The 14,912-nt window shown below is 37.3% G+C and overlaps 1 protein-coding gene across 2 annotated transcripts in view; it reads right to left on the bottom strand.

The window, feature by feature from the left end:
* LOC121857356 (dihydroorotate dehydrogenase (quinone), mitochondrial-like) overlaps positions 1-14,912 on the bottom strand; it is a 29,014-nt gene that overhangs the window by 9,817 nt on the left and 4,285 nt on the right. For both annotated transcript variants that reach the window (XM_042353369.1, XM_042353375.1), the window contains exon 3: positions 3,666-3,865. In XM_042353369.1, the coding sequence (XP_042209303.1) occupies positions 3,666-3,865 (200 nt within the window). The remainder of the gene's footprint in view (positions 1-3,665; positions 3,866-14,912) is intronic.

Raw genomic sequence — 14,912 nt, 5'->3', positions numbered from 1 at the left:
TAATCTGTGGTTATTAATATCTGTACCCTTCGCATACAACAGGCACACACTCCTACATCACCCACAGACAACCTCCAACACCACCCATCCACCCACCTACCCTCCCACACCACCCACCCTCTGACCATCACCACAACCTCATCTGCACATTTGGTGAGAAGCTTCTGCACCATCCTCGACACCGGCTCCTAATTCCACCCAAGATCCCTCGTCCGCAAATTGTTGTTCAACACCACAACCGCATCCAGCCCATACGAGCACGTACTGATCGCTATAAGAACAGCCCAGTCCCAACCATTATAACAATTATCAACAACTCAACTCGTAATCAACCAGTGTGTTCACTCCCAACCAATCTTACCCTTTTGCGCTGTCACTATGTTGAAATGCCCTATAATATAACCTTCTCCCCACCTAGTTATTATATATTATATTTGTATCACTTATGTTACTTGTATATTATTTGTCAATCAAGTGACCCATTCCCCAATTATGTAACTGTATATTTTCAACCTTCTGGCTGCCATGCTCTTTCAATAAACCGTTCTCTCTCTCTCTCTCTCTCTCTCTACCCGCACATCCCCAACATGGGAATTAAGACAGCAAGCTTACACAGTGAGGATCTTATTGTATGACAAATTTGAGAGTGTGAAAGACTGCGTGGTGGCAAGTTAAAGATCAGCTGTTAAAGAGCGCTTGGCAACACACTGGTGCATGTTACCACTCCTTTCCACTACATCTCTCTAATCACCCATACCTTTCTGCTTTCTCACACCATATTTTAAAATGTTAAAGGCAACATAATGTTGAAGGGATACAACGTTGCTCATTTATACGTACACTTATCACAATCTCCCTCAAAAATACTTTACCATTCGTCTTGATTCAAGACATCTTCAGGTCCTGAGACCAGGGCCGTCCTGAGGATATGGCAACCAGTGCGACTGCCCTGGGACCCACCTCACCCAACACCAGAACTAGTGATTGCGTTAAGCTGACCTCACCTTACCACCCAGATTCAGGAGACCACCTAAAGGATTAGTGCCAACACAGATAGGCAATGCATCTGCTGACATGAGGTCAAAGGTAAGATAAGCCACCACATCCAGACTGAGAACAATGTCATTCTTTACTGTGCTCTCTGTCAAAGAGGAGTGAGGACGTTGACAGTGGTCACCTGTCAATGATGTCGAAACTCTAAATCTCCAGTTGTTCACGATTTGTGTTTTGTGAAATTGTTGATATACATTATTTTATGTATCGTACACAGCCCTCGTTTTTAATTATACCATGGCCAGCAGGGATAGAGACAGATACAGAAAATACATCTCGGGTGCAGAGAAAAGGCAGAAAAAGGAAAAGAGAAAAAATAAAAATGTCAATGAAAGGTTCTCTAGAAAAATATGTGCTTTTAAAAACACCAGAAAGTAGTGCAAAAAAAAAAAAAGACCTGAGCAATTGTGATGGTGATAGTGTGGGTCATATTCAAGTTGAGGAAGAGGATAGTACTGAAAAAAAATACAGTTCACAAATATAAGATATACAAATTCCTCTTCTTTTAGAATACATTAAGTCCTCGTTTAATGTTGCCCCCGATAACGTTGTTTCATTATAACGTCGCTACTCTTTAGAAACCAATAATTCGGTTAACGTCCAGACGACTCAATATAACATCGTTTTCAGCGTCGTCAGACTACTTTTTATGGTGCATTACCCTCTCTTGTCTTGCCGTGCTACGCTCTCTCATCTTGGCTCGCTACCTCTCACTCGCGGAACGTCACAGCGTCCCCAAGCGTCGTCAGTCTTTGTTAGGCTTCCTCGTCAGTCTTTGTTAAGCTTCCACAGCGTTCGTGTGTGTTTAAGTATTTTTGCTCTTATTACTGTACTCTAACAATTCGAAATGGCTTCCAAGGGCCCATCAAGTGCTACTGATGCTAGTGTTGTGAAGAAGCAACATAAAACCATTAGTCTTGCTACAAAAATGGAGGTTTTAAACCATTTTGAAAGGGGAACATGCAGTGGACATAGCTGCTGCTCTAGGTCTAACCCCCCACAGCAGTGCGTACTATCCGGACAAGTTTAAGGTTAGGACTGGAAGTGGTACTATATTCAATAAAAATGCCATTGAATTTCTGTGTATGTAATGTATATCATGGGGCAAAAGAAGGCTCAGGAACGTAACCCTCGTATTTTATCTATTTCTTATGGGGGAAATTGATTCCGTTAACGTTGTTTCCGTTAAAATTGTGAGTTTCAGGAACGGAACCACGATGTTAAGCGAGGTCTTACTGTACAGTATTAAAATCCTGGTGTACGCCAAACAAAATTTTCTAAAAACTTACTTTTCATTAAAGTTAAGAGTTTTCTGTTTATTTACATGACTAAGACCAACAATAAGTTATATAAAAATGTACTGGTATAATGTGTATGTGGTTGGTTTTGCATATTTACTGTACATGAATAATGAATAAGGCCGATAGGTTGTATGAGAATGCAAATTAATTATTTGTGAAATTGTGTAGTGTACACCATGATAAGTTGATCATCATCTGATCTTGGCATGATGCCATTTGCTACCTATGCTATACAGTACTATAGTTTTTGGATTCGTTTAATACTTTGTGTCTTTTCGTACAGTAAATAAAGATTATAAAGTGTATGTTGAAACTTGAATGGAAACTAATGTTTAATTTCATTTGTTCATTTAATTATTTGTGTACACCTTGATCACCATCTGATCTTGGCATGCTATACCTTTTTGGAAAGCTTTATGTCTAAGCTACAAGACAACATATGAAAATTTCAGCTCTCTAGGTCTGTTTTTAAGGGTTTTTGAGCCCCCCCGCCCCCCCCAAAAAAAACCGAAGCTAAATTCATATAATAAAAGTTAGCGGTTAGTGTTAGCTTCCGCTAATTTTTTTAGCTGTTTAGCATTAGCGAAGTTAACTTTTTAGTAAGCGGATTGGCGGTTAGCGAAGCTAACTTTTCGTTTAGCTGTGCCCACCACTGACCCCTACCTACATTAATTCTTATGGGGAAAATTTCTTTCTTATAAAATGTTTCACCAAAGTTGCTTTTCTGTAGAACTCATCCCCAACATATAATGAGGACCCCTTGTATCTATATAAAATGAGCACATACCTAATTCAAGTGACTTTCATCAGTGCAGTAAACCCTTGTTATTCGCTGGGGTTGGGTTCCAAGGAATGACGTGAATAGGCAAAACCATGAATAGCAACTTATACTACCTTAGTGCACAACTGTATATCTATACCAAACAACCGACCAGCCGCAGCAGCACTCATCCCCTCCTTTAACTTGTCTAATAATTCAACTTTCTTTGTCAGGGTCATCACTGACTTCTGTTATTTACATTTCACTCCACTAGCATCACTAGCACTGACGCTAGGCAGTCTTTTAGGGGCCATTTTCACACAGAAACACTAAAGTTTTGAGAGTACAACATGAATTGCTGAGGGAAAGGGCTTGCAAGCTAGCCACCATAGTCACCATTTGCTTACCCCAAATCATCGAAATCATGAATCACAAAGCCGCGAATAGCAAGGGTCGACTGTACTAAAAAATTTAAGTTAATAGCACTTACGAACAAATGATGAATAATTAATTGATGAAACAAAGTATACAACTTAATACTATAACCTAACCTATTAATGACACCTTGGTCCTCAGGTAAGCGAAACACCCGAGGCTTGGGATTGCCTGGCTGGGGTAAGGGGGTCACTGAGCCCACCTCAATGAAACCAAAACCCATGTTGGCCAGTCCTTCTACAGCTTCCCCATTTTTGTCAAACCCAGCTGCGAGACCAATGGGTGTCTTGAAGGACAGGTTCAGTACACTACACGCCTACAAGATAAAGTTAAGATGATTTAGAAAGAGATTGGTAAATTACTGATTAATTACAGAAAAACTTTTTAAATACAGGTAATTAAGGAACTTCATACGTATGTAACAAAGAATGAGATCAAAATAATAAAAAAAATTCTTGTTTTATACTTACATTAATTATTTAATTACAGCAACAATTAACTCTGCTAAAAAAATTACATACACTACCATAGTAATAGATGCATAACACCAGATGGAAAAGCACAATCAGTCACTGCTTGTCATTTATTCATAATGAAACTGTAAACAGGTGTGCCAAATTTTTCCAGACACACTACTGATATATCCAGTAAACAGTAATGTACAGTGATGTATATACAAAACCAGAACTAATTTATAAAATAGAAAACTACCTGTAATCCTGAAATCCTGTTTTCTAGCAGAACCTGTACAGTATAGTACTTGGGCAATGTTTATAACACACACACACACACACGCACGCACGCACGCACACCATTTATAGACCAATCAAGGTCCACTTACTGCATCCCATTAATGGTTGTGAGGGTTGATATATCAACCTATTTGGGTATACCAGTCACCCCTCCCACTCCATCACACTGTCAGCCTTAATTGAGGAGAACCAGGTGCAACAGTTACCTCTTGAAGATATGGTGAATATAGAGAGGTCTCTCTCTCATTATTTTTAATTACTAACCTTGTTATGCACTTAAAGACCCTAGTTGTTGAACACAAGTAAGGTGGTCTTCTCTGAGACATGTCTGTCCTATGGTTGTGGTAATGTCAGGAGAGCTACTTGTTTCTGAATTTCTAGAATTTAGCCCCAGTCACAAATGTCAAGGATCCTGGGAACCCAGGGTTCTCAAACCCTTAAGTATGCTGACTTTCTACGAGTCACCTAAGCCATTGTGTGAGCATAAACCTTAAATAAATATAAGACCCAATAGTAGCCATGTGAATGATTATAAATACTGAGAACTGCAAAGTGTCTTAACCATTCCTGATGTGTAAAAAAGGGGCTTAACAGCCTTTAAAGGCAACTATTGCACTTATTCCCCAACATGTAAGGATGACAGTAAGATGGGAAGTAAAAGGTTATTCATATACTGTATTAAATAAGTTAACAGATCAACTTTACATTATATGGAAAGGTTAAAACCCTGATCCCTCAGTAAGCAGCCATCCTGTATCATAAAAGCCACCTGGCTTAAGGCCAATTGCTAGAAAGATAATTTATAATTTAGTCTACATGATAGTTCTGTATAAAAAAATAATAATATTACTGTGAGGAAAATTTTTTTTGTATAACATACAGTGGAACGTTGATATTCAAGACATTCGTGGGACCCAAGGTAAGTGCTCACTTGAGTGAGATGTCCTCTTTAGTGAAAAATATTTTTTGAAAATTCATTAAAAATATGTTCAAAATGAATTACTGCCTTATAAACAAGCTCTGACCTAGGCAGCTTGGGTAGAATGCTTACATTAAGCCACTGATGAAGAAGATTTTGGAGACCTAACCTAAGTGGCTAGGATTAACCTACCGGGTATTTAGATTAATAACTTACTCTATGCAACCATAGTTTATAAAGGGTATTTAGATACAGTAATGGATTTTCCCTTGTGGACAGTGGAGATCTGAAAGAAAACTAGACATTACACTAGTTGATGAGCACCTCACCATTCTTTTAGATCACCTACTGTACTTACATCTGGTCTTCTCTAGATTAAACAATATGCTTGAACCACCTAAGTAAAGGTGCAAAACAGACTGGCCATAACTAAACGCTTCCATGGATAAATGCTGAACCCACATTAATTAGATACAGTATTCACAATACGATAATTTGGAATAATTTAATATTTTTTGTCCAAACAGTTGTCCTCAAACAATTTTGTGTTATTCTGAGCTATGTCCCCCTGAAAAAATTATTCATAAAGAAACACTAAAACTCAATTAAAACAAGAGCAAAAATCATGGTGAGAAAGGTCACCATATGTTGTCTGCCTGGTGGTCCAAACTGCCCTGCCATATGAGTTTGTGGCACAGAAACTGTATTTAGACAAAGAGATCTGCAAGGGAAAAATTATATTTGTTCATTTGGTTAACAAGAACTATGGTACAATACTGGATATCTTATATATGAAGGGCTTACTGTGCCCAGGACAGAAAAATAAATGCTCTCATTCATAAGGTATCAAGGTTCCACTGATGTTTAAACAATAATTCAAATCTGAGGCACTACCAACTGATCTATTATTTATAGGTTTGATACAACAACAACTAAGAAGTTACACATAATAAGGTACAGTATTTACTATCTAAATAAGAAAGCTTTAAGTACAGTACCAACAATGGTATGGCTCATCACCAAACCAATATTCATAATTTCAGTATAAAAGACTTATGGGCAAAGCTTGGTTACAATGTGCCTAATAGAACTTTGGCTTACATGCATAAACCACTCATCTTTACACACACAGACCAAAAGAACCATAATTATATCATCCTGAACCTTTTTGATTGGGGATAATATACACCGCAAAGAACAAGCAAGAACCATAACACAAACTAATGAAAAAAATTAAAGAGTACAGATGATGCACTCAACATGCTGAAAAATAAAAGTGAAGAGTTCAGGACAAAATGAATGAAAAAGATTGCTGGAAATAAAACTACAAGGCAAGCATCAATGCACCATACCTCATTCTAAGTAAAACATTTACCTTATTCTGTGATCTACTTTGTCTGAAATAAAAATCATTCTCTGTTCATCAGCAGCCACTGCACTGGCTGTTTTACAATATTGTTCCAAATACTATTTCAGGTGTGTTTTCTCAAAAATCGTGATCTGTGATCTATGATCTTGAGCTGTAAAAGACATATGTTTTATAGTTTCTCCCTTGGTCAACACAAGTTATCTGTCAAGCTCTAATCAAAATTTGTACAGTATGGTCACTTTAGTGCCGGCAGTGCTGAGGTCTCCCTCGCAACTCATCACCTCGACCTTTGATGTATCTTCAAAATCAATCTAGCTTATTCTTGGTACTGTACTCAATATACCTGCCAAGTTTCATCCAAATTAATACACTTGTTTCTAAGATATATTGTTCATGAACAGAGAGATATAAAAACAGATCAAGAAAAAAAGTCCTTGCCTTAGGCTGAGGTTACAACACATTTTCTATCACATAACCAAATACAGTACAGTACAGGAATCTCCCATATAACAGAAGCTTGCTGTATGAAATTTCCAAGTTATGGAATGTGAAGTTAGGTTACACATTTCACTTAACATTACTGTACATGTAACTTGCAGTTATGGCATTTAGGGGGGAGGGGGTATTTCAAAGTACAAAATGAATCTAAATAAGTAAAATAATATTTTTTGGTAGAAAATTATGTCCTCTTTGTCAGGGCATGCATTTCATACTCCACTGTTCACCTTTCAAGGCCTTCATTATGCATGACAAGAATTCATCAAGTGCTTGTGAGGTACCAGGGATAAAATTGAAAATGTTAAGAAGGTTTGTTGCTGGTCAGAAACTGTGATAAATTAAGGCTAGAGGGCTTGTTATGTGTATTTTGGGCACAATAAGATACAGTACTTAGAGCTATGATTTCATGTGTCAGTGTAATTATTACACTATTTTAGTACATTAGAATTGCTGTAAATAGATGTACAGTATGTTTATACAATTACATTTTGAAGGAAAATTTCCCCCTTTAACACTTTCAGGCACCATGACGTGTATTATGTGATTCATAATCTCGTCCAATCGGAACCGACACAAAATCCCATCACTTAACAGAAAAAAATCACAAAACATCGAGTAATTCCGATTGACGCTTGAGATTTTTGCGCGTCACTCTAGTAGGCCTTCTCTCTCATGGTAATTCATAACTAATTAGCTACATGACAAATGTCCAAAGAGCGACACCATAAAACAGTGTTCTCCTAGTAGTCCACCTACAAGGTAGAGGGAGAGAGTCCTGCAAACATTTTATCTTGCTATTCATCCCACACACTTGTGCCATCCATTGTGCAGTAATGTTTGTCTGTAAAGTGTTTATAAAGAGTTCATTTATTTATTTTTTAGAATATTTTACTTAGTATTCAAATTTGGAACCATCATGTGTGTAAGATGAGTAATAATGCCCTTTTGTGGATACATTACACATTTGAGCTATCTGTAAAAGTGATGTAAAGTCTTGTGAAATGTTTTATAAGTCTTTACGAATGTTTATTTTATGATATTTCACTTCTTCAAACATGTAAGCATCTTGTGCGTGAAGTTCATTATAAATGCCCCTCTGTGGATGATATATATAATAATGATAAAATCTAAAAAGAGTGAACAATTTTGGAAGAAAATATAGAAACCATATACATACAGTATTCCATTTTTTCAATTTACCAGCCTTATTACTGTACTCATAAAAAAAATATTTCACCAATATAAAGCACAAAAATGTCCGCTTTCTTTTGTTAGCTAACACTAATTGTTCTTACTTGGTTGTTTCTTGGTTAAAATACAAGTTGATATTGAAAACTATAATGCATGACTTTACATCAAAATTATTTCTTATACTGTATTTTCATTTTCACATTTTTTCTGGTTTCATAAGAAAGAGCAATAATTTGTAAGTGGAATAGTTGGTTTTATATCGAGAAAAAAATTAACTGGTTACCAAAAAATTTATCCAAGAAAAAAAAGATGCAGCATGGGGCTCTTCCATGTACTAAGTGTGTCACAACTAACCCATGCGTGGGTGGGGTAGTTGCTATAAATAAGTCGGTGCCTGAGTGTGTTAAGAGGCAAAATATTTCCTCAAGAATGTACAGTAAGTCCTCGCTTAACGTCGTGGTTCCGTTCCTGAAAACCACAACGTTAACGGAAACAACGCTAACGGAATCAATTTCCCCCATCAGGAATAGATAAAATACGGGAGTTACGTTCCTGAGCCTCCCTTTGCCCCATGAAATACATTACATAAACAGAAATTCAATGGCATTTTTATAGAAAATAGTACCACTTCCAGCACTAACCTTAAACTTGTCCGCATAGCATGCACTGCTGTGGGGGGTTAGACCTAGAGCAGCAGCTATGTCCACCGCATGTTCCCCTTTCAAAGCGGTTTAAAACCCCCCATTTTTTGTAGCAAGGCTAATGGTTTTACGTTGCTTCTTCACAACACTAGTATCAGTAGCACTTGATGGGTGCTTGGAAGCCATTTCAAATTGTTAGAGTACAGTAATAAGAGCAAAAATACTTAAACACGCAAGAACGCTGTGGAAGCTTAACAAAGACTACGAGGAAGCCTAACAAAGACTGACGGCGCTTGGGGAAGCTGTGACGTTCCGCGAGTGAGAGGTAGCACGCCAAGACGAGAGGGTGATACGCCATAAAAAGTAGTCTGTGACGTTGCTAAAAACGACGTTATATCGAGTCGTCGGGACGTTAACCGAATTATTGATATCAAAAGAGTAGCGACGTTATAACGAAACAACGTTATCGGGGGCAACATTAAACGAGGACTTACTGTATATCCAATTACTGTACTGTATATCATGGGTCTCAATGGAAATTTGTTATCAAAATTTTTTCAGGAACATAACCCTTCTGATATAAGAGGGAAGTCTATACACTGTACTGTATTGTGTTTACAAAGACAATTCAAAGGTACATATACTATTTGTTAATCTTCTTCACACTGAAACTGCTATAAATTCAGCTAGCCAGAACCACCAGTGGAATGGCACATACCCCATAGTGAGCACTAAATTACAAACTTGATAGCAATGACCTTGACACTGCATCGCCAGACCAAGTTTGATAGCGTTCATCAATAGTGTACATAACTATATTTCTCCCAAATGCTCTCACTACAGGAGTATGTTGTACATGCAATATACCAATATGGTCATGCGACATCGACCACATATGACAGTCTCATGTATATTAATATATAAAAATATTCACCTTATGATGTGAAGGGGCCAACTATTATGTACTGTTGCCCTACAGACACTCACAACAGCTGTCAAAGGAGTGCCACCACTTATATCTCCTCCAACTGCTTATTACTCCTCACAGGTATATCAGGCATACTTCAAGCTAATGAGTACTTTCCAAAAGTATTATTACAAACCTATATTTTCTGATTACGGTACAGTACATTGTTGAACAAGATGACCAAAAATTGTTCAGTGGCTGTGGTGGATGGTCAGGCTGGGAAAAAGTCTCTCATGTCAGTCAGGACAAGTATTTATTGGGGCTCACTAATGCCACCCAAAAATTTCCTGCATTGTATTCTACAGGGTGATAGAAAAGTATATGGACTTTCAATAATTAACATTACTGTTATTTACCTTGTCCTACTTAGATTAAATATTGGAAATGGATTACAGTAAATGCTCTAAGTGGATACAGTAACACATGCACTACAGTACAGTATTAGCTTTAAATAGAACAAGGTACAATATACATATACATATATATATATATATATAACAAGTATAACAAGGAACAACTACATCATAAATTATTGCAGGTAGATGCACAGGGACTTTTCAATCACCCTATACTGTATGTGTTGTACCCCAACAGCAGGTGAAGATAAAGAATGTACAAACTATAATAGGTGCTTAAGGACTGTAATCTGAGGTACTGTATGTTAATCAAGGAGGCATCATGAAGTACAACATCATAACTTAGTATCTGAACAACCAAGATCCTACACAAATGTACATTATAGTTTAACATTCCATCATATAAAGGAGTTTTAAGACAACTTTTAAATTGACTCAATTTTATTACAGCTATACAAATACATCTATCTTGCTCTCCCCTTTCAATTTTTTTTTCAAGAATTTCATCTTAAGAGCTTTACTAAGCAAACAAAGTTAAGGGGTGTTGGTGGTACAGTACAGTGGTAATGCACGTAACTCTCCCAATACCAATACAGTATGTCAAGGGTTCAAGCCTCAGCCCAGACACACGTGAGAAGGGTGTTATCCAGTGTGAACATACCAAGAAACATCAAAGGTTTCCCGGTCCCCGGTTTCCTCCTGTACAGTAGGTGTACAGGTACTGTACTAACACTGGATAGACCGCCCAAATGGCTAGTAAGCTGGTAAGTGTCAAAAATGATAAATAAAGAGAAAAGATAATCAATTTACAGTATTTGCCTTATTAAACATTACTTGTTGCTATTTGAGGAACACTAAAATTAATATTCCATTCTGCATCCAAGAATTTCATATGAGTATACTACAGTATTGTGCATTAAAAAAAAAAAAAAATGCTTTACCTAGATTTACTTAAGAGCAGAATTTGAGCAACAGAGTTTGTGCCAAATTTCCTCCATAGTGTGTTTATGCACTAAAATGAAGAACAAACTGAATACTCACATGAAAAATGTCAAATATTCAAGTCTATTTCTTCGGCCTATGAGAGCAAACACACCACTTAACAAACCACTCATATCTATAACAACTATCATCTTGAAATATACCTATACCTGTACAGTATACCTCTGACTTTATACAATATATAGTTAGTTAGTTTGTCAGTCAGTCTGTGGACAGTGACCATTGGAGACAAGGGACTGCAGCAGCATAAGGAGATGGTTTTCATCCAGCTGTTGACTGATGATAATAATGATGATGAAAAATGAAAAGTAAGAGAATGTAACCTGATACAGTATCCCATTTTATGATTAAGAAGAGAGCAAATGATTCATGATGCACAGTACCCAAAAGAAGTATCGTTAGCCATGGGGTCAATGTGATTCGAGGCTTTCTGAACAATGTTACTCAACATGTTTCTGAATGGTTGGTACATGTGCGACCTTTGAGCATGAATGAGTACAGTATGCCCTTCAAATTTGCGGACCTCGATTATTCACGGATGACATCCTGGATGTACCCAAGAATGTCTAAGGGCAGTTTTAAATTTGCTGGCGTTTTTGCAGCAGGACAGGGAGCCATTCGTTCTAGAGACAGTAATTTCCTTTACCTGTATTATATATGAGTATACGTGTGTGCACACACACACACAAATAAATATATAACAATTGGAAAATCCTCTCACAAATAATCAGAAACAAATGTACTAAAAATGTTGAGTGTACCCTCAAGTCCACTCTGTGCTTTATTAATAACAAAGCACGGAGTGGACTTGAGGGTAAACGTGTAATGATTGTTCATCAGACCATAGCTTACAGCCCAGAGAAGAACAACACATATAACAGTAATCTTGATAAACTCACAGGGAAAAGGGAACCAATTGTCCATTGCTTCCCTTTTCCCTGTGTGATTTTATCAAGATTTATCTTATCCACATTTCCATTGTGGATCTACATGAAATATAACAGTAAGTAGATGCACAGGTGTACATCCACGTAAGTTGACCACCCTTCATAATTAAAGTGAGATTAAGATCTGACCCAGCAGAGGTCACGGTCACAATGAAACAGAGTTCTCATCGCTGCGTGATTAATCAAACCAGCGTCATGACCATGTTAACTCAAGCCCAAATCACACCTGTTCAAACACAGCTGTCTCGATACACCCAGATTTGTGTTAATTAGTGATGACATCTGCCGGCCTGACACCGCCAATACAAGGCCGACAGCTCCTTCCCAGCGTCAGACAGACAGGAAGAGACAGGACTCAGAGAAAGACGGAGTCACACTCGTCACAAGTCGAGGTCGGGAGAGGGACTTCCCTCCCCAGCACCGAGTACCCAGCTAGCTGAGTCCAGCACCCGCAGGGACCATTCTCTTCAGCAGCACCTGCAGACAGATTCCCCAGCCGTTGGGGCTTCCTCAGATCACACGTGAGTCATTGTCAGAGCGATCCATAGGGTGAGTTACTTACGGTGGGAAGTGTATCCATTTCATGTTTGTGTCTGAGATTGTGAAATTCTGAGTGAATGAAATTCCGTTAGTACGTACAGTGATATAATGGTGAAATGTCTGCTTGGTCTGTCTGTCTTAGGATGTTCCAAAACACTTCAATTTAATGTATATTTCAGTGTTATTGTAATCATCAGTCAGTGGCTTGTTTACATATGCCTTGATTCTACCCAGCATGATACATACATTAATACTGTATAGATTAATGGATTTCTTGTTATATTGAAGATATCTAGTATGCCATGCAAGGATGAAGCCCTACCCCTAACTCTAGCTGTTGCTGATATGGCAAGTAGGCACACCAACTTATAATGAAGCACTGGGGATCATTTCAAAACATTTCATCTTGCATTTCAAATTGTAGCACAGGAAAATCTATGGATACTTTCTTGAGGACTCTACATGGCTCATTAATCCTAGTAGCAAAGCTATCTTACCATGCTTTGGAAATGGAGTAATCAGGTTTAAAAGAAAAAGGTGCTCCTTTGATATGAACGATACCAATAAAAGCATGAGTCACTGAGCCTCTGTTTGTTAAATCTAATTGCCTTCATTCCATACATCCAAAAGGCAGGTCATTTGCTCCTATCTCGAACATAAAACAATATTCAGAGTTGAACGCCATTTATGCTCACAAGGTATTGCATATGGTTCAAGATTTATAAAAGCCACCAGATAAAGGGAGGCAGAAAAAGAAGATTGCAAATGCTACAAGTATGAGCACCACAACAAAGAAGCTAAGTTATACTGAGTTAATAACTTGAAACAGGTTCTTGTAGGATACCAAACTCCACAACACACAAAAACAAGACCTCTCTCTTATGAATGTCATAGGAATAATGAGGTAAATAATCATTCTGTTTAGAAAAATGTCTTAAAGACACTAAATTCCCTTTTGTGTCTAGCTTCACTTTCATATAATAGATACAGTAATGTCACTCCCACACTGATAATCTAATGTAATTCATTAGGAGTCACTTCATAAAAATAAGTCAAAGCAACTTGCATTGTGTTAAACAACTGGATGGTTGTCTGGACAACTTTACCTCTTTATGCAGTACTGTATAGGAAAATATATATTATTGAAGAAATATTTATCCATTAATTGTTCCTGAAACCAGCAGGGATGATAAGCCAAATTGTGGAATTTTACCAGTTGTATGTACAGCTGATACAAGAAATGCTGTACGTATCTGACAGGATGGTGTCCTAAACCACATTTTCTGTTGAACTAAATGGCATTAACAATATCACAGAAGCATTTTATCTTTTACAACTGAAGTGTAGAGGGTAAGGATGGAAGAGTAGCTGCCTTGGCAGTGCCCTGCTGATATTTCCAGTGAGTGAAAAGGCAACTTTTTTGGGATTAGTGAGCTGTAACTTGTAAATCATTTGCAGCACTTAATGACCAGAAAATTTACTTTCTTAATCTGCCCATGGGATAGAACTAATGCATAAGACCTCGCACAATACTCAACGGAGTTCAAAAAGTATTGGACACCAAGTGTTCACACATTTCCTGTCCAACTAATTATAGATAACAGAAGTGAACAAAATTAATCCCAGTTTCTATACCCCAACAATTTTATGATCTATGGTGCTGCAAGCAAACCCTAGCATGTAAATAATCGTACTATGTTAGTAGTGCTTGTGTTGAAGTACTATAATTCATTAAAAAGGGTTTTGAGTACATATTTCTTGATTAAAATTTAAATATACGTCATTTGTAGATACTGTACTGCACTCTAAAAAAAAAAAAGCCTGACAAAAATATGGTTAAGTTCGGTACATAACTTAATACTGTACAATGTTTGTGCTTAATTACTGTAACCTTCTTTTTAAAAAAATTCTATTAGCTGAATTCATGTTCTCTGTTTTTTTTATGTAACTTGGCAACAGCTTCTGCCTAGACCATAACACTATAATGGATTTAGTCAAAGTGCATTCACTACAGCACCTGTAATTAAATACACACTGACTTCAGCTTGGCAAACTCAGTGAGAAATTGTTTTCTTGTTTACAGTAAAACTCTATGATCAAACACTTTAAAACTATTGCTTGGACAATACTGTATACAGTAGCCACTAATTATGGAATTATTAGAAATACTGTACTGTACTG

The sequence above is a fragment of the Homarus americanus genome, unplaced genomic scaffold (genome assembly GCF_018991925.1).
Source record: "Homarus americanus isolate GMGI-L3 unplaced genomic scaffold, GMGI_Hamer_2.0 scaffold54347, whole genome shotgun sequence".
NCBI lineage: Eukaryota > Metazoa > Arthropoda > Malacostraca > Decapoda > Nephropidae > Homarus > Homarus americanus.
The sequence above is the reverse complement of the archived record's forward strand: the minus strand, read 5'-3'. Positions and strand labels throughout refer to the sequence as shown.